This window comes from Delphinapterus leucas, chromosome 14, assembly GCF_059928025.1.
Source record: "Delphinapterus leucas isolate spDelLeu-1000000601 "Yukka" chromosome 14, BTC_Dleu_Yukka2, whole genome shotgun sequence".
Classification (NCBI taxonomy): domain Eukaryota; kingdom Metazoa; phylum Chordata; class Mammalia; order Artiodactyla; family Monodontidae; genus Delphinapterus; species Delphinapterus leucas.
Window position 1 is genome coordinate 49,702,097 of NC_143142.1, and position 24,540 is coordinate 49,726,636.

A 24,540-nucleotide genomic window follows, 5' to 3' on the forward strand; every position below is an offset into this window, starting at 1 on the left:
AGTAAATGGAAAAGCAGGTTTGGTGTTTGGGAAGCCGGTTTGTCTTTCCCTGGAATTTCTGACAGGCAGATAGCGTTGTCATATCACCGACTAAGATGTCAGTGTGAACATGCATTGCAGGCTGTGTGATGAGTGTCACTGCTACCTCACCTCCCATTCAAAACTTAGTCTACCCCCCAGTGAGACCAACTGGGGCTCTGAAAGTCCCAGATTGCTGCTCAGAGAAGCAGGGAGCAGTAGCAGGCAAAGCTTGGGCTCTGGCATGAGACACTCTGCCACCCCTTTCTAACCGTTTCATCCAGGGTGAATTTTTTAGCCTCTCTAAGCCTCATTTTCCTAATGTGCTAATGGAAATAATAATAGCATCAACCTCACAGTTCTTAATGAGGACTTAAATGAGATATGGAATATAAAGTATACCAAGCAGTGAATGGTGCAAAAGTAAATGCCTTTAAAAGTGTTAGCTAGTACTGTTGCTTGTAATTTCAATGTACCCTTTTACCCTGTCTTTATAATAAGCTATGACCTTTGTGCCGTCGGTACTTGTTACAATACCTGGCACATAGCAGATGTTCATTAAAAGTTCAAATTCAGTCTGGGAAAAATTCAAACAAATTATACTGTGCTGTCCCCCACCTTACCAACTCTATTAAGAATTAATTTTACATACCGTAAACTGTATCCATTTAAAGTATATGATTCCATGAGTATTGGTGGTATGTATGCCTTTGAAGCCATCACTCCCAAAAGATTCCTGGTACCCTTTGCAGTTCATATGTCTTCTGTCCACAGCCCCAGGCAACCACTGCTCTGCTTTCTGTCACTGTAAATTAGACTACATTTTATATAAATGGAATCATACAAATCGTACTCTTTAGTGTCTGACTTCTTTTACTCGGCGTAATGATTTTGAGATTCATCCACGTTGGGTTTACCAGCACATCATTACTTTTTGTGGCTGAGTAGTATTCCACTGTATGGCTATACCATATTTTATCAATTACCAGCTTGTGAACATTTGGGTTGATTCTAGTTCTTGGCAATTATGAATACAACTTCTATGAATATTCATGTATAAATCTTTGTGGAGCAAATGTTTTCATTTCTCTGAGGTAAATATCTAGGAGTGGAATGTTTGGGTAATATCATTGGTGTTTAAGAAACTTAAGAAACTGCAAATAGTTGTCCAATGTGGTTGTACCATTTCACGTTTCTACCAGAAGCGTAGGAGAGTTCCAGTTGCTTCACATCCTTGTCAACACTTGGTATTGTCAGTCTTTTCAATTTGGCCATCCTTACAGATGTGTACAGGTATACCGTTGAGATTTTAAGTTATGTTTTTTTGATGATTAATGATGTTCAGTGTCTTTTATGTGTTTATTGGCCATTTGTGTATATTTAATGGAGTGTGTGTTCAGATGCTTTGCCTGTTTAAAAAAATTAGTTGGTTTATTGTTATAAGAGGATTATAAAAAGTATAACCTAGATACTATAATATAGTCTTGACTTAGATTTTAATGGGTTTGAGTCTTGTGTTTTTAACCTGAATATAATACCTCTCAAGAAGAAGAATAGTTTCTTCTACGTGTTCTTTATCCCCACTGCCTTTTCTAGCAATTAGGTCCAGCTCTTAGTAAATATATATTAAATGATTCTATTAAAATAGACTGCAAAGTAATAACAGGATCATTATATTAACTCAGGGAAAAACCACTAAATCCACTTAAAAAGTTATATTAAAGAGTTAAATTTTGGAGCTGTGTTTTCTTTGGGGCCTTGATAGATATGAGATGCTCTTTTAACTCTGTGGGGAAGAACCCTGTAATTCTGTAGATACTCTTTTCTTTCTATTGAGTGTTCCCTTAACGCTGTATGAAACTTTCTGCTATTGAATTTAAAAGGAAAATGTGTGTAGAAACGTTTTCTTCTTTAAAGAGAGCAAGGAGCCATTTTCATACTTTCGAAATTTTGCCCAGGATAATCAAAGCATTACATGCCTCCCCCGCCCTTTTTTTTTTTTTTTTTTAAATCTTGCTCACTCCTTTTCATTCTGTCTAATTTGGCATTTCTGTTGTTGTTGCCAGTTTGGCTCCTGACTTCTCAAAACCTCTAAGGAGAAATTGCCTCAAGTAGAGTTTAGAAACTGGGAAGCAAAAGCCCAGTAAGGTCCTAGGTTTACCTGAAAGGATCTGCTGAGGGCCCTTGTGATTTTTGAAAGGGTAGGAATGCTTGGCTTCCAGAATCTTTGCAGCTGAAAACCAAATTTCTTAACCACATATGTTTCAAAACCCAAAGATACTATAAAATAAAGGTCACTTGTGACTTCACAAATGCCATAGGTCTACTAGTAGATTTTGAGTGCAACTTCTTTCATCTGTCACTTATTCATTTCATTGCAAAACCGTGAGGCCAGATTTCAGCTGAATTACTGCTTCTATGATGGCAGTAATCTCTTGCTGTCTAGGTCATGGATGATTATTTTCCGTGCTCTGTTTAGGACTGAGCAAGTTATAGCCACTCGAGGATCAGTTGAGAGTTGAAAGTGTTCTTTTTGCTTTAATTGAGGTTGTTCCATGAAAGGAAGCCAAATACCACTCGACAGGACATCCTGTGATTCCCTTAGTTTACGATGGCCAAGAACATGACTTTTTTTTTTATAAGATGATTGCTTGCTTCCTTTCCTGTTAACAAGGGAGCCCAGAACCGATGGTGTCCATTTGGCTTTAAGGACAATAACTAGCAAACAACTAAACCTCGCTCCAAAATCACCTAAAGAATTATAGGACATGGGCTTCCCTGGTGGCGCAGTGGTTGAGAGTCCGCCCGCCGATGCAGGGGACATGGGTTCGTGCCCCGGTCCGGGAGGATCCCACATGCCGCGGAGCAGCTGGGCCCGTGAGCCATGGCCGCTGAGCCTGCGCGTCTGGAGCCTGTGCTCCGCGGCGGGAGAGGCCACCACAGTGAGAGATCCGCGTACCGCAAAAAAAAAAAAAAGAATTATAGGACATAGACGAACGTCCAGATCTTTTTATGTGAGCCAACAATGATTTGGTCATTGTTTGCATTTAAGTGACTGCTGGTTCTGTTGTCCTGAAATAATAACTGAAAAAGAGAGGAAACTAGACCAAACTAGAAGTTCTAGGAATTAAATATGTTAACATAAAATCTGGAATCGGGTATATTATGGTATATCTGAACAATGAAATGTAGTGCAAGTACTACACATGAAGAAGATAAGGAAAATGTTCACAATATGTTAAGAGAAGTAAGCTGATTAGTACAAAAATACGTATGTATTGTATTGGTTTCCTAGGGCTGCCGTAACAGATTTCCACAAACTAGGTGGCTTGATAAGTATTCTCTCACAGTTGTGGAGGCTGGAAGTCTGAAATGAAGGTGATGGAAGAGCTCTGCTCCCTCTGAAGGCTCTGAAGGGAATTCATTCCTTTCCTCTTCTGCGTGGTCGCCCTCTGTGTCCCTTGGCTTGTAGCCGCATCACTTCACTCTCTGCTCTCTTATCACATGACTTCCTTCCCTGTGTATCTGTGTCTCTCTGGGTCTCTAAACGGTCTTCTCATAAGGAACACCAGTCATTGAATTTAGGGCCCTAACCTCATCTTATCTAATTACACCTGCAAAGACTCTCTTTCCTAATAAGATCATATTCTGAGGTTTCGAGTGGACGTGAATTCCAGGGGGCACACTATTAAATCTAGTGTATGTGTGTGTGTGTGTGTGCGTATAACTGTTTTTATAAATGTACATGTTTAAAATACACACACCCCACACACTCATATAAAAGAGGTCTTTAATTTTATTTTTATCTTTATTTTCTACTTTTTCTCTAGTGAAAATGTACTGATTTTTTAATATAAAAATATTTTTAAAAATAAAAAAATAGCACTTTGACATCTACTTTTTAAAAATAGTAGTTTTTTTAAACTAGCATTCTACCTTGAAATTGTTTTCTTTGCTTCATCAAACTATTATGAGATTTTTTAACCCTAATTTAAAATAGGAATTAATCCTTTGTAGCATATATACACAAAAATATATAGAGTCAATTAATATTTTTATGGTATTAATTGTGTTTATTATGCTTAGTATAACAATAACTAACACTGAAGTAAAGTAAACTAGGTCTTTGAGACTTTGGGTCAACCAGTATAATATCAGACCTTTGGTTTAAGTCTGGGGAACCACACACACACACACACACACACAAGTTACAATTGGGCTTCCCTGGTGGCGCAGTGGTTGAGAGTCCGCCTGCCGATGTAGGGGACACGGGTTCGTGCCCCGGTCCGGGAAGATCCCACATGCTGCGGAGCGGCTGGGCCTGTGAGCCATGGCCGCTGAGCCTGCACGTCCAGAGCCTGTGCTCCGCAACTGGAGAGGCCACAACAGTGAGAGGCCCGCGTACCGCAAAAAAAAAAAAAAAAAAGTTACAATTATACTCAGTTGCTGAATTCAAATTCATTTTTAAAATATGTTTTAAAGTCGCTAAGTTAAATTAATCTTAGGAACCTAGAAACTAGGCATGGGGGCAGGATGGGGAGACACTTTGCCAAATTTCATCCATTCAAATTGACTCAAATACTGGTCAATTTTTAACATACATATTCACTCTGGAACTCACGTCATTTACTCCCCGAATGCCTTTAGACTTTCCTGTCTCTAGTAACATCTCTATTTAGTCAAGTTGTTCATAAAGTCTTCTCATAAGTAATTTCCTTTCCCTTAATAATTTCTGAGTGCTCATCAATCAACTGTTATTTTTCTGTCTTTATCCCACGTTTAACAAAACATTCCAAATTCAGCAGGGACCACAATCCCCCACGTTTGTTAAACTACAACAGTATATTAAATTTTGTCCTTTGCTCCTGGGGGTCCTCATACCGTAGAGCTGCAGAATCAAAACAGGAGGCTTCGATTCAAGTAACTGCTATACATCCAACTCTTTCCTAAACCCAAGGGTCTGACTGTGTATCTGCCCCTCTGGTATTTCTGTACCTGATTCAGTTTGAAGATGGCACAGTTCTTATCCACTTTTTCCTCACATGCTCAGTGTCTGCACTTCCTTTTGAGAATCACAGTGTTCTTACACTGATGGCTGGAAATGTTTTAACTTTTGACCTGTGAAAAGGCAGCAGATGGGAGAGTGGAGAGGTACTGCAGGTTAAGAGTGAGTGTGTGTGTGTGTGTGTGTGTGTGTGTGTGAACTGATTTTTGTCAGGGGCTGTTGGGTATTTTGATGCAAGTCTATCCGCCCTTTCTTCATTCCCATAAATAAATAGTAAATGAGTTTATTGGCTTAAAACAGACAAACAAACAAAACTCTTCTACTCCAATACAAGGCAGATAGGATTGGTGTTTGGTTGCCCAGACAAGAGTAGCAGGAAACTAGGGAAGGGGAAAGAAGGATGAACACTGACTCTGGGGTGGAATTGTAGGCAGATAGCGGGGAGTTTATTCTCTGGCCTAAATGAATCATTTCACCTGGGAAAGGAAGTTTGGGGAATGATGGCCTGGGGAACTGGTGATGAAATAGTGCTCCAAGTTTTGATAGTATTTCCTCACTGCTACACCAGTTTGGCTGAACATGACTAATCTTAGACAGAAATTTCCATTTCCTGTGCTCATGACTTGCAGCCATCTTGGATGTAATTCACAGGATGTCCTCTGGGGTTGGGGAGTGGGTTTGGGGTAGAAAGCCAATCAGTACCTTGTCAACTAAAGGTGGTATTTAAGAAGTTTAAGGAAAGAATTAAGAAGAGTGGGTGGCATGGACAGGGCTGGGGGTATGTGGGTGTATATCATCCATTTTAGAGTTAAATTCACTGGGACATATTTTAACACTGGCCTGTACTTCCCTTTTTCTTTTGGGCTTAATTTTATTGGTACTTCAGTTTCCATTTCCGTTTCAGAATGTTCTCATATATTTAAAAATGAATTTTGCCACAGTGTAAATACAGACCTTTGGATAGGCACCAGTCTCTAAGAGTGAGATACCCAGAGATTTGTGTTTGGTATTTGTTTTTGAAGAAATTGATTTTTTTAAACACATAGTCGAGACATTAATCTGAAGCCTTTTATTAGTTGAAAAAAATTGTAAGCAGTAATAGTGTACGTGGTCTCTGTCCATTTTGACTAAGCTACCACAGAAAGAAAATTGAGAGACTTGAGTCCAAGATACGTAGTAACTAGAAATGCAAAATGTGGTGATTCCTAAAATATTAGCATGGCTTATATGTTACAGCTGGCAGGTTTTTGAGCCAAAAATCATTCCCAGCATTAAACTGAGTAAAACTAGTTACCCAAATCTCTCCATTTCAGGCTCTTCTTCAGGGAAACTTATGTTAAAAGATCATCTTGGTTAAAGGGAAAATGTACAATGAGGACTTGGTAGCACAAAAAAAGGAAAAATGGTTTTTATTCAAGGCCACAGTGGTATTCACACTTGGAAGTCTGTCTTCTTTTCACTTACTCTCGTGACATCATAAAACCCGAGAGCAGAAAGGGACTTGGTTGAGGGCAGGATTCCTGGAATCAGCCCTGGGTCCAGATCCCAGCTCTTGCATTTAATAATTGTGACTGGGTGAGTGCCTAACTCTCCCCGAGCCTGTGTACCTTCTCCTCCATCATGGCATAAATGCAGTAGCTGTCACATAGCATTGCCGTGAAGACTAAATGAGAAGATGAGTGTTAACTACGTACTCCTGGGAAGGAAAGGAGATCCAAAGAGGTTAGGCACATGTGCCCAAGTTCGCCTAGCTGGTTGGTGGTAGCTCTGGGGTTAGAAGCCAGATTAGTGGTCTCATGAAGCTGAAATGTGTACAAATAGTGAGTGCGCTTTTCATCCTGGTGTTGGAGACATGAAGAATGGCATGTTTCTCTACTCCCTTCTTTCTCTTAGACAGCAGACACCAGAGTCCTTTAGTTCACTCAACCCTAATTTATGCTCACCTGACCGTCTCACACAGCACTAGAGACGTGTATTGACAGTTGGCTTACATGGCATGATTTCGGGAACCCTGTAACTTTCTCCTCCCCACGAAATTCTCCCTCACATGCATCCATTCGGGTTTTATTTACTGTGCACCCACTATGTGCCAGGCACTGCTCTAGACATAGGAGACACACGGTAACAAAATGTATTCTATAAAGAACCTGCCTTCATAGAGCTAACTTCATTAGGGCAAGAGGTAGTGGACAGACAGTAAACTAACGGGATAATCACAGCTTGTGTTAGTATCACGGAGGAAAGAACAGGTGGTGGAGGAGTACCTGGAGGAGGCCACTTTAGAGTGTGGTCAGGGAGGGCTTGCTGAGAAGGTGACATTTGAGCTGAACCTGAAGCATGAGATGTAACCCATGGTGCCAAGTGCTGGGAATGACCCCTTCCTTCGCGTAAGACCTTGAGCCCCAATTATCCCTAAGGATCAACCTTGAAGCTGTCGTCCCTCATTTGTTTTTTATTACGTGAAGTTTTCAGGAAGTCACACAGCTGAGGATGAGAAGTACCTGAGGAGGAATCAGCACCACCAAGAGCACAAAATAGTTCAGAACCGGAGGTGGGGGGCGCTTCTAACAAAATTTGCCCCCCACCCGGCTTTGCCTGGTATTGGTGGTGTGTTCATGCAGTCATCACATACTCTTCTGCTACGTCTTACGCACCTGGTTTTATGCAGGGGGCATTAGCAACTGAGCATGACCGCCCACCATGGTGGCAGCAGCACCCATGCCCTGAAGGGTTGACCCGAGGTCATGCGGGGTGGGGGAGGCTTGGGACTGGAAATGACTTAGGATCATGGGAGAGAGCTAAGGTCAGGGTGAGAAGGAACAGAGCCAAGTAGGGCTAGGAAAGTTAAACAGAAGGCATATGGTCCAGATCGAGTGGATGTACCCGGAGCCAAGTTGAGGAGGGGCGGGGGGACTGGGCAAAAGTTGGTGCCCTGAGGAGGACAGCCAAGCCTGTGGCATGGGAATGAGCTCTGGGTCATTGAAGTTATTTTCAGAGCATGGACTAAGCCACTCACTGTTTGAAACAGATGGACATTTAGGCAAATGTGATCAGTTATAGTCAGTTGCATTTCTGACCATATGGCGTGTGTGTGTGTGTGCGTTTGTGTGTGTGTGTGTGTGTGCATGCGTGTGTGTGTGTGCGTGTGTGTGTGTGTGCTTGTGGCTTTAAACTTTTTGCTTCCGTTATACGCAGTTGAATTTCATTCATGTCCGTGAATGTTATGAATGCCACAAAAGACTTTTAGAATTCCCAAATTTCTTCACTCCTTGGATAAGAGCCAAGTTTCCAAGTCGTTTCAGGGCCGTAGCAATTGACTGTTAATTCTGAATTTAAAAACCCAAAACCTTTATGTGCTGGGTTTTTTTTTTTTAACAAATCAATTAATATTTTACTTAGCATGCAATTTTAACACATTGAATAAATGAACACAAATCGTCTATGTCTTTCATCATTCAGCATGACCTCAAAATCTCAGTCAAGCTAAACAATCACTCTCTGGACTTTAGGGGGTGGAGCCATGCAGGAGTGTTTTTTTGTTTTTTAATTTATTGAAGTCTAGTTGATCTACAATGTTGTGTTAGTTTCAGGTGTACAGCAGAGTGATTCAGTTATACTTATATGTGTATGCTATCTTGAAAATTGCATTTCTGTTTCATCTCCTTACAATATTGGGAGTAGCCAAGCTGAGGAGCCACCTACTGAATAGTACCTGGTGGGCTTCACGCAGATAACCACAAGGCTGTTAAGTGGAGGTTGATTTTCAAGGCTAGTTAGAGAGTCTCCTTTTGCAGGCGGTTGGAGAAATCTGTTGTAATCATATTCTGTTTTTAAAAAATAGTCCTTGGAATACTTGGTGATATGGCAGGAAGGAGCTTGATCTCTGTTTTTAGAAGGAACAGTTAATGGTAGATGGGATGGACACCGTGCAAAAGGGTATCATGTTCTGTTCATTCTCTCTGGGAGATGGCGATGATTAGCTGGAGGTAGGACCTCTGATTGTGAGACGACATGGAGCTTTGCGGCACGATTAAAAGCATTATCATCAAGCAGTGGATGATCACGAAGGGCACATTAATAGTCGCAATGGTAGGCCGCTTGGAAGAGCCTGGAATAAAGAGCAGGCTAATGTGCCCTCTGATAAACCTCTTATTTTATGCAGTGTTTCTCTAAGCAGCTTAGTATTAAAGTTCTTTTACACTGGTTTTCTTCACCAGCTCTAAATTGTGAATAGCCTAATTTCGAGGAAAAATTAGTATATTTCACATCCTGTGTTTTAATAAAATATATGCATTTTATAATTGTGGGTGTATCTTGACGCTTCTCTGCTGTCCTTGTCTAAAGTCAGTACTGCACCCAGGCCTCTGCCCCCGCTTAGCTCTCTGGGGAGGGCTGGTGCCTGGAAGAGTCCGTTTTGCGTTGTCTGTCTCATCCCATAAGACAGTCGTAGAGCCCTGTAAAAATAAAACAGATGCACATCTGCCCACGGTGGCTTAAGTGTGTTATTATTACCTGAAGACAATAAATGACCCCTCAAATTCCCCTCCCAGCCCTAGAGTCCATGCAGCCGTCAATTATTCCACAAGTTAAGTGGAAGCCTTAATACCCAATTTTCAATGAAACTCAATACAGTTTCCAGAATGTCTCTCCAGGGAGATTTCATCTTGTCAGTGTTTGTCTTTCAGAGACCCTCTGTGACTCCAGCTTCCCTCCATCCTGATCTCCCTCCCCAACCAAATACTGTCCCCCTGCCCCCATATTCTGGGTCGCAAATAAAGAGCAAATGATGAATCGAGAATTATCTGGAGATACTCTTTCCTTGGTGAGATGTTTAAATCCTCCCCCTCACGGTATTGAATCTGGAGAATGAATTATGCACAGCTGAAAGGCGGAGAAGTTTCTGGTTCAGGGGACACTTAGCAGTTACTCCCAACGGATGCCCAGTTCATTATCAGGGACAGCCACAGGGATTTCACATCAGCCTTTTGTGAGGAGGGAGCCAGGAAGCAGACACTCAGGCAGAATCTATTTCTGTTGTTACAAAGCTTTGCAGAGGAAAACTGACATTTAAGTGAATGTCTGCCATTGGGACCCAATCTCTTCATCCCCCCCTCAGGTTGATGAACAACTTTTGGAGTTCCTTCCTTTGTCTCCATATTTAATCAGTGGGTATAAATATACACTTCTTTTCTTCAGTGTATATTTACAGGTTACTTTAGAAAGATGCCGCTTGTAAGAGAAGGAAATAATTCATTTTTAGATCAGTGATTGTCTTGATCTCTTTTTAAACTCTTATCATAATACTTGTGGGTACATAGAAGTGTTTGCAAAATGGCTATTTCTGTTAGGATGACCCCCCCCCCAAATTCTTTCTGAGTAAAAGCCACATTTACGAGTGTGTTTGAAATAATGCACCTCCCTTTACCTAGTATGTAGGAACAGACCAACCTTGACAATGCTAAAAAATGTGAACCAAAGGACAGCCCTGTGGGAAGGGAATTAAAGGTGAGGCCTTGACCTAGACCAAGTGTAAGTCCAGTGATTGGTAAAGAAAGTGTTCTTGTGACTCACAGGTACTTCTCCACCTTGACATATATGGAGACTTCAGAGCCGTTTTGGTCAGCAGGACATGGCTTCCTATGAAGCATTGATACCTTTAGACATTACGTAAGAAACCACTCAGATTATAGATTATTAATGGACTTCAGAAATCCTTATGTGCCCAAGCTCAAAGATGTGTTTCCCAGGTGAAAGAAAAATGCCATTATTCTTCATACCTCTTTTCCAGTCTGTTCTTTGTTTTGTAACTGGGTAGAGGGTGGATTGCATGTGTAGGTCTTAGGCTGGTGGAGGTGGATTACTTCCCCCAGTGAAAATACAGATTGTTATGAGAGAGAGAGAAGAAAGATGGTCACAGACATGGGTATAGTTGTCAGTTGTCAGTGCAAAATTGTGTGAACAGAGTATATTGCCGTGGGGGGAGTGAATTTACAGAACATTTTATATTGAACATGAAATTTCCAGTTGTGTATAGACTCCTTTAGGGAATGAAATAAAGAAAGTAACTTAAGTCAGGGTGTGTGGGGTGGGGCAGGGGAGCGGGGGCGGGGTGGCTTTTAAAGGTTCAGCTTCAAAATGCGTTTGGGGTAAATCAAAGCCAAACAGAGCCTACTTACAGAGCAGCAGACAGAAGTCAACCACTTACGGAAGGCAGTTCTTCTGCAGATGGTCGTGTCTAAACTTGGGAATTCTGGCAAACTCAGACGATAGTTGTGAAAAAAAAAATCAAAATCAAAATAGGTTCCATATGCCTCATTCCCAAAATTAATTTCTCAAGCCCCTCTCCTTACAGCCACACACCCAAAACAGCATCAGAGCCAGGATCCTGAGACACCTGGTTTATTGTGAGCCCTGCTGAAAAAACACTGCGTTTTCCTCCAAATGGAGTGATCAGTCACGTTTCCCCCTAAATGTACACAGTGTGGCTGTGGTCTATTGGCAAGGGTGGGGCGGAGAGATGAAATGAATTACATAAGAAATAATTCCAGTTGAAGGGCACATATATAATGCTAGCTATGACATTTTACGTGTTTGCTACATTTTGAAGAGACACTCCTCTGGAATAATTAATAAACCTTGCCCAGTTTGTTCTTGGACACAACTGTGGACTATTTTGTAACTGGTTTAGGGGCCCATGACTAGTAAGGTGGTAGAATCCATGTTTTGGTTTCCACGGTTCGGGGCTTGCCAAGTCTTTATCCAGGCTTTGTTCAGTAGGCGAGCTCAAGCCTCAGTCCATAAAACTCCTTTTGTTTCAGTAGCAGAAATGTAATTTCTCATTTCTATGGCTGAGCGACTGCTGCAAGGCATAAACTTGCCGTACGTTTCCTGCCTGCACCCCCAAGTGCTGAATACAAGATTGAAATGGGGCAAAATCAACACACTGGCCCTCAGCCTGAGGCTGGCCTTTTTCTGAAGTCACATGTGTCAGTGGTCACTATCCACAGACAAGCCAGAAATACGACTTCACCTGCTCGAGGTATGAAGGGATTTTCATTTTTCTGTGTTTTTGTTTCTCTCACTTGTAAAAATAAAAAATATATACATATATATATATACACACATACATACACATATATATATATATATATATAGTGCCAGCTTCCCAGAAAGGCATTTGGACATTCACAGAAATTGTGTAAACTATATGGTGATTATTGGTTTACTTTCAAGAAGAAGCAATGGATGCAAATTCATTTCGTAAAATTTATTTTATTGAAGTATAGTTGATTTATAATGTTGTGTTAATTTCTGCTGTGCAAATTCATTTTAAAATAAAATTTCAATGCCATTTTCAAAATATGTGACCCAGAGACTGACATTCCAGAAAATTGTCCCTTACCTACTGCTCTCAGTGCTTTTGTACTTACCAGGTTTTAAACACATAGTGATCTGGTTAAAGTTCCGACTGAAAGCCACAAATAAGAGGACAGTGCTTTGACTTCCTTTTTTACAAGGCTGACAACGAGAGAAATGCTTGTTCTAAAGAACAGATGTCAGGTCATCGAAGAATAAACAGTTATTTCTGTGGAAAAGGCATGCTGAAGATCCAAACAGAATAAACCATGCACAGTGCATTGGCTCCTTATTCTGTAGCATTCGGTATTACCTTACCTTTCGTAGCCACTTACTTTGCTTGCCTGAGTCTCTGGAAATTACTCAGTACATTTTTAAAAAATTAATATTTCGAATTGTTTTAATTCATACCTTCAAAAGGACTAGGAATCCACATTTGTCAGGGAAGAATACAGTTCCTGACTGGCTCCCCTCAAGGGATTTTTTCAAGAATCAAAACGGAAGCATGGAATCACTTTAACTCTAAAATGATAGAAAATTTCCTTTTGTTATCCACACAACACTTCTGAAGAATAAGCAGGGACCAGTACTTTCACCTTTATATTGTAATATAGGTTGACATCCAGGAAATTATAAGGAAATCTTCAGATTCTAGTGGATATCTACAGAAGAGCTAAGACTGTTAAACTCCACCAACCCTGAGTTTAACATTTGGAAAAATATAAATTTTCTTCTACAAACTGTTGAGTCAACTTGAATAATTAACGCTTGAAGGTATTGAAGTTGCACCTGTAGAAAGAAAAAGTTTTCTTTTTTCTGAAGGAATTAGGGGGAGAAAAAAGTGGATGGGCAGAGCAGGAATAGAATTCTTTTTCTATGTTAGCTGCCCCCTGACTTACTAGAGGTTGGGAAGAGCACTTCCCTCTCCGCAGAGAGAGAATCGGGACTCAGCTCTCCCTCCTAAAATCTGAAGGTGCCACACATTTGGATGGGGAACTAATAAAGGGAGTGAGAGATAACCACAAAGTGAAATGAATTTAGAAGTATCTTGGTAAAATTTGGAGCAAGATAGATGATAAGAATATTCTAATCAGCATGGATGGTAAATAGAAATTAACTGTGTTGAGTCCATTGCTGTTAATTTGAAGTAGGTATGGAAATCTATTTAATGTGTTGTTAATGTTTTATTTTAGAAAATGTAAGGAAATATTCCTAACCTTGACTGATTCACCCTTACTCTGTCCTCTATCCTAGTTTTCCCACAGGTCCCTTAACAATGGTTGTTTTTACTGCAGGGTTTCTAGGGATTGCAGTTGTGTCAGATGGAGATGGGGATGTGGTAGAGGTTAGAGTGGTGAGTCTGGTAACTAATTAACTGGAGCATTAATAAAGCAAAAATCAGGTGCTATTCCACTGTTTACCTGGTCATCTTAATGAGCTCCTTGACGGCAGACAATGTTTTACTTGCTGTTGTGAGCCGACTGTCTTGATATGAAAGGATTGTTGTCCTTTGGTGAACGTTGTCAGTAAAGGTGCAGAAAAGAGTGTGATTCATCGACAGAACCTGCAGCGAATGACTTGCTTCCTTGTTCTTATGGATTTTTTTAAAAGCTATCATAACTCCTCTACCTGCCCTTTGGTTGTACATTTCTTTCTATTTAACCACAGAACATCTTTACTCACTTATATATGGATTATCTTTCTAAAACACAGATCTGATTGTGTCTGTTCCACTTTGCGTTTAGTTTTGTTTTTAAGTCATCTAGAGCAAAAATTTCATCCCAACTTGGCTTAATGCCATCTGGCACAATTCTGGGCCTTGGTGCCTCATCCTCCATCAATACATCGCCTGGTAAAGCAAAAGCTTCTCACTACTGCCTATAGGCAAAGCCATTAGAAAAGTACGTGAACTGCCAAAAGTTATGCCAGTATGTGAAAATTATACCAGACTGTCCAAAACACTTAAAATTTTGAATTTTTTTCTGAGGTTTTATGTAATATACATAGTTGATTTTAAAAATTGACTAGTAACTAAAAGCAAATGGTTTTGTTTACTAAGTGATAGACTAAAGAAAACAGTGGAAGTTATTAACCAAAAAATGAAAAACCTTTTAATAATGTTATGGAAAAGCAGTTACCGTAGTCACATTATCTGGGATGTCAGTGACATGAGTTTTTTTAGATCTTCAGGGCAAGAGAATCTAGAGACAAGGGTGCTTCTGGGGATGGGTGGATATTTATTTTTATACCTATCAATAAATAATAAAATCTTTACTTAGCACTTTAAGTAAAAAGCAGATTTTTGTTGCTTTAGGATTAATAAGAATTCCAAACACAACTGTTTCATAAATGTATAGATTTTTGTGTAAAACGCGTAAGACTAGATTTTTCTGTCCTATATAGTCGTGCTTAAAAATATTATCTCCAAATACCATTTGTGACCAAGGGAATAAGGAACCCTTGGAGAAATGACTGGTTTTAGGTCTAAGGCAGCAAAGGTACAAGTCAAGCCTGAAGCATTTTGTCATACCAGAAAGCAGGGAAGTTAGCAAAGACTACTAGGATCTTCTCAAAAGAACCTAGAAACCAGTTTGAATAAAGGCATAAACTGCATTGGATTGAAACGTATCAAATGTGTTTAAATCCATGAGTTCATAATTACACTTAAAAAATAAAAACCTCATTGGTCGTATTTGGAGAATATTAGGAACTTACCTCATTGTTTTGAAAATCTGTAAATAAAAGGAAAGAATCGGGCATCTATCTTGCCTTTCCTATATGCTCAGTATCTCAAAGGGCAAATTTCTCTTTGTAGAATTATTCTAGCTAATAAATCAAGAATGAATAGAAGAAAAGAGAGAGGATTCAAATAAACAAAATAAGAAATGAAAGAGGAGAAATAACAACCAATACTGCAGAAATACAAAAAATCATAAGAGAATAGTATGAACAATTATATGCCACCAGATTGGACAACCTAGAAGAAATGGACAAGTTTCTAGAAACATACAGCTCACCCAAACTGAATCAAGAAGAAGTAGATAATTTGAACAGACCGATCACTAGAAGTTAAATAGAATCTGTAATTTAAAAAACTCCCTGAAAACACAAGTCCAGGACCAGATGTCTTCACTGGGGAATTCTACCAAACATGCAAAAAAGAACTTATACTGATCCTTCACAGATTCTTCCAAAAGACTGAAGAAGAGGGAACACTCCCTAAGTCATTCTATGAAACCACCATCACCCTGATACCAAAACCAGACAAAGACACTACCAAAAAAGACAATTACAGGCCAATATCTTTGATGAATGTAGATGCAGAAATCCTCAACAATATATTAGCAAACTGGATCCAACAACACATAAAAAGGATCATACACCATGATCAAGTTGGATTCATCCTAGGGTCATGAGGATGGTTCAACATGTGCAAATCAATTAGTGTGATACACCACATCAACAAAAGAAAAGACAAAAACCACATGATCATTTCAATAGATGCAGGGAAAGTATTTGATGAAATTCAACATCCATTCATGATAAAAACCCTCACCTAAATGGGTATAGAGGGAACGTATTTCAACATAATAGAAGCTATTTATGACAAACCCACAGCCAACATGATACTCAACAGTGAAAAGCTGAAAACCTTTCCACTAAATTCTGGAACAAGACAAGGATGCCCACTCTCAACACTTCTATTCAACATAGTATTGGAAGGCCTAGCCACAGCAGTTGGACAAGAAAAAGAAATAAAAGTCCAAATTGGAAGGGAAGTGATACAATTGTCATTATATGCAGATGACATGAAACTCTCTATAGAAAACCCTAAAGACTCCACACAAAAACTATTAGAACTGATAAACAAATTCAGCAAGGTATCAGGATACAAGATTTATATACAGAAATCTGTTGTGCTTTTTTACACTAATAATGAAGTATCAGAAAGAGAAAGAAAAAAAAAATCCCTTTTAAAATTGCATCAAAAATAAAAAGACTTAGGAATAAAACTGACCAAGGAGGTTAGAGACTTACAGGCTAAGAGCTATAAAACATTGATAAAGGAAATTGAAGATCATTCAAAGAAATGGAAAGGTAGCTCATGCTCTTGGATTGGAAGGATTAATATTGTTAAAATGGCCATACTACCCAAAGCAATCTACAGATTTAATGCCATCCCTATCAAATTACCCATGACATTTTTCACACAACTAGAACAAATAATCCTAAAACTTATATGGAACCACAAAAGACCCAGAATTGCCAAAGCAATCCTGAGGAAAAAGAACAAAGCTGGAGGCATAACCCTCATGGATTTCAGACAATACTACAAAGCTACAGTAATCAAAACAGTGTGGTATTGGCACAAAAACAGACATATGGATCAATGAAACAGAATAGAGAGCCCAGAAATAAACCCACATACCTACGGTTAGCTAGTGTTCAACAAAGGAGGCAAGAATATAAAATGGAGAAAAGACAGTCTCTTCAGCAAGTGGTGTTAGGAAAGCTGAACAGCCACATGTAAATCAGTGAAGTTAGAACACTCTCTTACACCATACACAAAAATAAACTCGGACTTTCCTGGTGGCACAGTGGTTAAGAATCTACCTGCCAATGCAGGGGACATGGGTTCAAGCCCTGGTCCAGGAAGATCCCACATGCCACAGAGCAACTAAGCCCGTGCGCCACCACTACTGAGCCTGTGCTCTAGAGCCTGCAAGCCACAACTACTGAGCCCACGTGCCACAACTACTGAAGACCACGCACCTAGAGCCTGTACTTCGCAACAAGAGAAGCCACTGCGATGAGAAGCCCGTGCACCACAACGAAGAGTAGGCCCTGCTCACCACAATTAGAAAAAGCCCACACACAGCAACAAAGACCCAATGCAGCCAAAAATAAATAAATAAATTTATAAAAAATAAATAAACCCAAGATGGCTTAAAGACTTAAATATAAGATGTGACACTATAAAGCTCTTAGAAGAGAACATAGGCAAAACATTCTCTGACATAAATCGTAGCAATACCTTCTTAGATCAGTCTCCTAAGGTCATAGAAGTAAAAGCAAAAATAAACAAATGGGACCTGATCAAACTTATAAGCTTTTGCACAGCAAAGGAAACCATAAACAAAACGAAAATACAATGGGAGAAAAGATTTGCAAACAATGCAACTGACAAGGGCTTAATTTCCTAAATATACAAACAGCTCATGTAGCTCAATATCAAAAAACAAACAACCCAATACAAAATGGGCAGAAGATCTAAATAGACATTTCTCCAAAGAAGACATATAGATGGCCAATAGGCACATGAAAAGATGTTCAACATCGTTCATTATTAGAGAAATGCAAGTCAAAACTACAATTAGGTACCACCTCACACTGGTCAGAATGGCCATCAACAAGAAGTCTACAAATAATAAATGCTGGACAGGGTGTAGGGAAAAGGGAACCCTCCTACACTGTTGGTGGGAATGTGAATTGGTGCAGCCACTATGGAGAACAATATGGAGGGTCCTTAAAAAACTAAAAATAAAGCTACCATATGATCCAGCAATACCACTCCTGGGCGTATATCCAGGAAAGAGGAAAACTCTAATTCGAAAAGATCCGTGGACCCCATTGTTCATAGCAGCACTACTTATAATAGCCAAGACATGGAAGCAACCTAAGTGTCCATCGACAGGTGTGTGTGTGTGTATAAAATGAAATATTACTCAGCCATAAAGAATGAAATAATGCCATTTGCAGCAACATGGATGGATCTAGAGATTATCACACTAAGTGGAGTAAGTCTGACAGAGAAAGACAAATATCACATGATGTCACTTACATGTGGAATCTAAAAAAAAAAAAATGCAACTGAACTTATTTACAAAACAGAAACAGACTCACAGACATGGAAAACAAACTCATGGTTACCAAAGGGAAAAGGGGCAGGGGGAGGGATAAATTAGGAGTTTGGGATTAACATGTACACACTAGTAAGTATAAAATAGATAAACGACAGGGACCTACTGTAGAGCACAGGGAAATATATTCAATAACTTGAAATAACCTATAATGGAAAAGAATCTGAAAAGAATACATAGGGATATATATGTATGTATGTATGACTGAATCACTTTGATGTATACAACATTATAAATCAACTATACTTCAATTTAAGAAAAAAGAATGAATAATAGAATATCACTTTGAAGTCTCTAAAGAGTTGTTGGACCTAGGCAGATACCATCAATGGCTAACTATATCACTTAAGGGGTCAATCAGACAGTATGTGTCTCCTGATGGAAGTTGAAACACTGCATGAAATAGTCTTATCCCCTCTCCTCCATTAGAACTTGAATCAGAGCAAGCTTCTAGGTCAAATTACCAGTTTCTGGGAATACAAGGGACAGAGGAATATGTTAAAAGACACCAATGGGATGCAGCGAGAAAAACCTAGATTGTGGAAATTCTACAAGACAAACAACCCATTCCTTCAACAACAGTTTTTTTAAATGCAAGGGAAATATTAGAAATGGAGAAGAAACCTATAGATAAAAGAAAGTACATATCAAAGAATCACAATGTATGAATCTTATTTGAATTCAGATTCAAACAAATTGAAACAATTATAATGCATATTTGATGATATTAAGAAATTTTATTTTTAGGTGTGATAATGCTGTTGTTTTGTTTTCTTTTTAATGTCCTTATCTTTTAGAGACACATACAAAAATACTTAGAGGTGAGATCATATAATGCTTGGCATTTACTTCAAAGTAATCTGGCTTGGGAGGTGGAGGGTGGGAGGATGGGAGTGTTGATGGGAATATAAATGAAACAAGATTGGCCAAGTATAGATAATTGTTGAAACCAAGAAGTGAACACAACTGATTTGTTATTCTATTCTCTCTCCTTTCGCATATATCAGAAAACTTTCAAAATAAAAGTGTATATATATATATATACACGCATTTTATAAAAAATTATGTGGGATAATTGTACAAAATTAGTAAAATTGCAAAATTTCAACCAGGTTTAAATATTAAAAAGAATTTGTTACCACTGCACACCTATTAGAACGGCCAAAATCCAAAATACCGACAATACCAAATTTTGGTGAGGATATGAAGCAATAGGAACGTTCCTTTATTTATTTATTTATTTATTTATTTATTTATTTTATTTTTTGGCTGCGTTGGGTCCCCGCTACTGCACGTGGGCCCCCTCCAGCTGCGACGAGTGGGGGCCACCCTTCGCCGCTGGTGCGCAGGCCTCCCACCGTGGTGGTCTCCCCTGCTGCAGAGCACAGGCTCCAGGCGCGCGGGCCCAGCAGTCGTGGCTCACGGGCTTCAGAGCGCAGGCACATGGGCCTAGTTGCTCCGTGGCATGCGGGATCCCCCCCAGACCAGGGATCGAACCTGTGTCCTGTGCACCGGCGGGCGGATTCTGAACCACTGCGCCACCAGGGAAGTCCCAGAACTTTCTTTTTTTTTTAATGTTCATAATGACTTTATTTATAATAGCCCCAAACTGTAAACAACCCAAATGTCCATCAACAGGTAAATGAATAAACAAACTCAATATATACATACAATGGAGCACTACTCCGCAATGAAAAGGTGTGAACTACTGATGTACAGTGCAGCATGGATCTCACAGTTTTATGAAAGAAGCCATACACATGTATATACTATGTGATTCTATTTATAGAAAATTCTAGAAAATGCAAACTAGTCTATAGTAACTTTCATTCATTGCTGTTGGGAATGCAAAATGGTGCAGCGACTTTGCAAGACAGTTTGGTAATTTCTTATAAAATTGAATATACTCTTACCATTGCAACCCATTAGTCATGCTGTTTGGTATTTACCCAAATGAATGAAAACTTATAAAAACCTGCACGTGGATATTTATAGCAGCTTTATTCATAACTGCCAAAACTTGATGGCAACCAAGATGTCTTTCAGTAGGTGAGTGGTACATTGAGACAGTGCAGTATTATTCAGCGCTAAAAAGAAGTGAGCTCTCAAGCCATGAAAAGGCATGCAGGCACTTTAAATGTGCATTACTGAAAGAAGCCAGTCTATGGTTCCAACTACGTGACATTCTGGAAAAGGTAAAACTATGGAGACATTAAAAGAAATCAGTGTTTTCCAGGAATGGTGGGAGGGAGGGATGAATCAGCAGAGCACAGAGGATTTTTAGGGCACTGAAGCTATTCTGTATGGTACTACAGTGGTGGATACATGGCACTGTACATTTGTCACAGCCTGCACAATGTATAACACCAAGAGTGAACCTAATGTAAACTATGGAACCTGAGTGATAATGTATCATTGTAGGTTCACCAATTTTAACATGTACCAGCCAGTTGGGGAGATTGGAGGGGGGCAGTGGAGGACAGGGGGGTATGTGGGAAAACTCTGTACATTCCACTCAATTTTGCAGTGAACCAAAAGCTGCTCTAAAAAATAAAGTTTATTAATTAAGAAAAGGAAACCAATTACACCAAACTCTAGCTATCAAAGCATCTTAAGCAAAACAAACCTTTTCTGTTACCTTTTCTATGGCCAATGTGTGCTCCTCTTGCGAAAAGTTGGGGGAAATAGTAAGTGTCATGAAATGGTCAGAAGGAGTATATTAACAATCATAGCTGAAAGGAAGACTTGTGCAGTCAGGCAGGACTTCCAGATTATCCAAATACTTTTTGTATATATTTTTTTTCAAGGCTTTATCCAAAGCTTTTAGAGACTGATAGAGACTATCAGGTGAGGACTTTTCTTCTTTTTTTTTTTTAAATAAATTTATTTATTTATTTTTGGCTGTGTTTGGTCTTCGTTGCTGCACGCAGGCTTTCTCTAGTTGTGGCGAGTGGGGGCTACTCTTCATTGCGGTGCGCGGGCTTCTCATTGTGGTGGCTTCTCTTGTTGTGGAGCATGGGCTCTAGGCACGCGGGCTTCTGTAGTTGTGGCTCTCGGGCTCTAGAGCACAGATTCAGTAGTTGTGGCGCACGGGCTTAGCTGCTCCGCGGCATGTGGGATCTTCCCGGACCAGGGCTAGAACCCATGTCCCCCGCATTGGCAGGTGGATTCTTAACCACTGTGCCACCAGAGAAGCCCCAAGGATTTTTTTTCTAATGGAGTGTTTTTGTAACCTGTTTCTAAAGTGAATTTCCTTTTCTCTAAAGCTGATAAAAAATATTCCCAACTCACTTTCTTTTTTTTCTTTTTTTTTTTTTTTTTTGCCTGGGCCGCGCGGCTCATGGGATCTTAGTTCGCCATCCAGGGATAGAACCCAGGCCCTTGGCAGTCAGAGCGTGGAGTCCTAACCACTGGACCACCAGGGAATTCCCCAACTTACCTTCTAAGTGACTCACTAAATTACATGAGAGATTAGGAATCTCAGAACCTGAAGAACATTGGAGTCAAGCTGAGGGAGACAAAAAATGATACTGCACGAACAATATATGAGATTTAACCATATTATAGCAAACACATAGAAGAGAGACAAAGGGAAGAGAAAGGGCTTAGCCAGAGCAGGACTTTTACAAGCCTTAGAGCTCTGTCAGGGATCCAGAGCTTGAATGGATGTCTGTCATCTTTCTGAGTTAATTTTTTTCCTTGTAGGTAAATAAACTGTTTGTTTTTTCTAGCTGGGGAATGGCAGTCAACGTGTATTCTACCTCGATAACCCAGGAGACTATGAGCCGACATGACATCATTGCCTGGGTTAATGACATAGTATCTCTAAACTACACGAAAGTGGAACAGCTTTGTTCAGGTAAGAGATCCTTTTACATAAACATTTACTCCCTGTCGTGTGGAATGTGATTTTATGAACCACAGATGATGTATTTTGGATAGGAAAAAATATATGTATCCGTATTGATATATAATTAAAGGGGGAAAGCCCAGATATAATTGAAGAACATATGGCGAAAATGATGGCCACCTAAGAGCATCGAGCCTCCACGACGCATGTTATGAACGGTCTCGCTTAAGCTCTGTAACTGGTCTCCCAGCCTCTTCTCCGTCACCCCCTGTCAGCCACCACATGTCTCCTCCTAATATGCAGATTGGATCCTGCAACACCTCTCCTTAAAAACCTTCCAGGCTCCACATTGTCCTTTCTACAGTATAAAATCCACTCCTTGATGTGGCTGATAAGGTCCTTTCTGTTCTGGCTGCAACCCGTCTCCTCGGTGTCATCCTCCTCCACATCTCTCTCCCCTGTGCCTCAGCCCCACAAAGTACTCTTTGTTCCCTAAAGACTCCTTCCCTTTTGCGTCCCACAGCTTTTTTTCAGGCTCCCTTTGCCCTTCTTTTCATTTGCAGTAAAATCTCATTCACACTTTAAAATCCAACTCGGTTGTGACCCCCCCCCCCGCCGAAGGGTTCCCCAGATCTCCCAGGCTCCACAGTGTTCATGGAGCACTGTGCCCACCCTTGCAGAATAACGCATGCCACACTGTGTTGGAAGGTCCAGCTCTTACTCCCCTGAAGGTACCCAGAGCCCTTGAGGACAGGACTGTGTTTCATCCTTTGTCATGTGTCTGCGGTGGCACCCTGCCTGCCTGCTATAAAGTAGGTCTGCAGGGAATGCATATTGAGCTAAACTTGTTTTAAAAAAAAAAAAAGATTTGACTTTAATGATAAAGTAGGGGCTTGTTAAAGAACATGTCACTAGTAAAGTAATTCATTCTTAGGTTAGAGTATTTATCAAAGAAATAGTCTTCCTTTGGGAACAGGAAGTATTTTCTTCTTGTGAACTAACAGGTAAGAGATTTCCTCTCTGCCTCTGGCTCTGACTGGAAATGGTGTTACTAGAAAATATTACTGAAATGTATTCATGTGAAATCCCACGAGACATGATAGGTACAAAATAGTCATCAGGTAGAGCTGGTGCAGTGGTGTTGGGGCAGCAGAAGGGCGTTCTGCTGGCTTTCTCAGTGGGTCATGTGTAGAAGGATTTCATGCGGTGCCATCAGAATTTGGAGCGCCCGCATTAGTCACTCTCAGATGTGCCCGAATCCAACCCCCCAGTGAATACACTCTCCATTCTCCACATCTAGACTGGATTAGAATCGACTAGCAGACAAGCTTCCCATCTACTGACACCTCTTCTCCCATCACCATTTTCTCATGAGCAAGAAGGTGAGGGTGGCCAGAACCTAGGCATTGCCTCACCCACCCTTTCTGCGCCCAGGCCTCTAATATCAATACTGTGATTTGTGAGGTCAGTAATGGATGCTAACCGGCCAGTTCTTTGCCCTGCAGTACGAGCTAGAGAAACGCTGACTTAGAATATGACGACACCCCAGATATGTTGTTGGCCTCTCGAAATGACTTCTAAAAGTTACTGACAGAAACAGCCCCTGTTGCACGCTCCTCAACTGCAAATCTCCACTCAGTCAAGTTTTCTGGTGCCGTTCTTGCTGTGTGTTCTGGAGCTCTCTAATTTTTTTTTTTTTTGCGGTACGCGGGCCTCTCACTGTTGTGGCCTCTCCTGTTACGGAGCAACAGGCTCCGGACGCGCAGGCTCAGCGGCCATGGCTCACGGGCACAGCCGCTCCGTGGCATGTGGGATCTTCCCGGACCGGGGCAGGAACCCGTGTCCCCTGCATCGGCAGGCAGACTCTCAACCACTGCGCCACCAGGGAAGCCCTAATATTTTATTTTTAATTTGCTGGAGGAAAAGCAACCCTGAGTGTTTTCTGTTATTAGCCCTTTTCTGTTAATAGCGAGTACCACTTTATATTGTACTTGTGGGTCCGTTTCTCCATAGGGCCTGACACATACTCTTCTGTCAGAAATGGTCATATTGGGATGAATGAAAATCAGTTGGAAACTGCTGTGGGGCAAAGACAAAACTGTGTATCTTTCCCATAAAGTGGCTGTATGTACCTGTGGATAAGGGTCATGGGGTTGGTTATCAAAGAAAAAGAGACACAGGAAGGAAGGAGATAAGAAAGAGTCACAGAGAAAATTGCCAGTCATTGGTCTAAAGTGTTGAAGGAGCCCATGAGGAGCTTCCTATGTAATGCACTTGGGGAGTTTTTGCTGACAAATGAAATGAGAAGCAAATTCGAATTTTTAGATACAGTAGTAATAAATGCTGGAGTGTATGTGTGCATGTATATGTGTGTGTATGTACCTCTTATT

The 24,540-nt window shown here is 40.4% G+C and overlaps 1 protein-coding gene across 6 annotated transcripts in view; it reads left to right on the forward strand.

Annotated features, from left to right (window-relative positions):
* MAPRE2 (microtubule associated protein RP/EB family member 2) overlaps positions 1 to 24,540 on the forward strand; it is a 163,162-nt gene that overhangs the window by 68,815 nt on the left and 69,807 nt on the right. For 5 of the 6 annotated variants that reach the window (XM_089895065.1, XM_089895066.1, XM_022586973.3 and 2 more), the window contains one exon: positions 22,032 to 22,159. The exons of the other annotated variant lie outside the window; for it this stretch is intronic. In XM_089895065.1, the coding sequence (XP_089751191.1) occupies positions 22,039 to 22,159 (121 nt within the window). In that variant the 5' untranslated portion in view covers positions 22,032 to 22,038. The remainder of the gene's footprint in view (positions 1 to 22,031; positions 22,160 to 24,540) is intronic. 6 annotated transcript variants of the gene reach the window in all.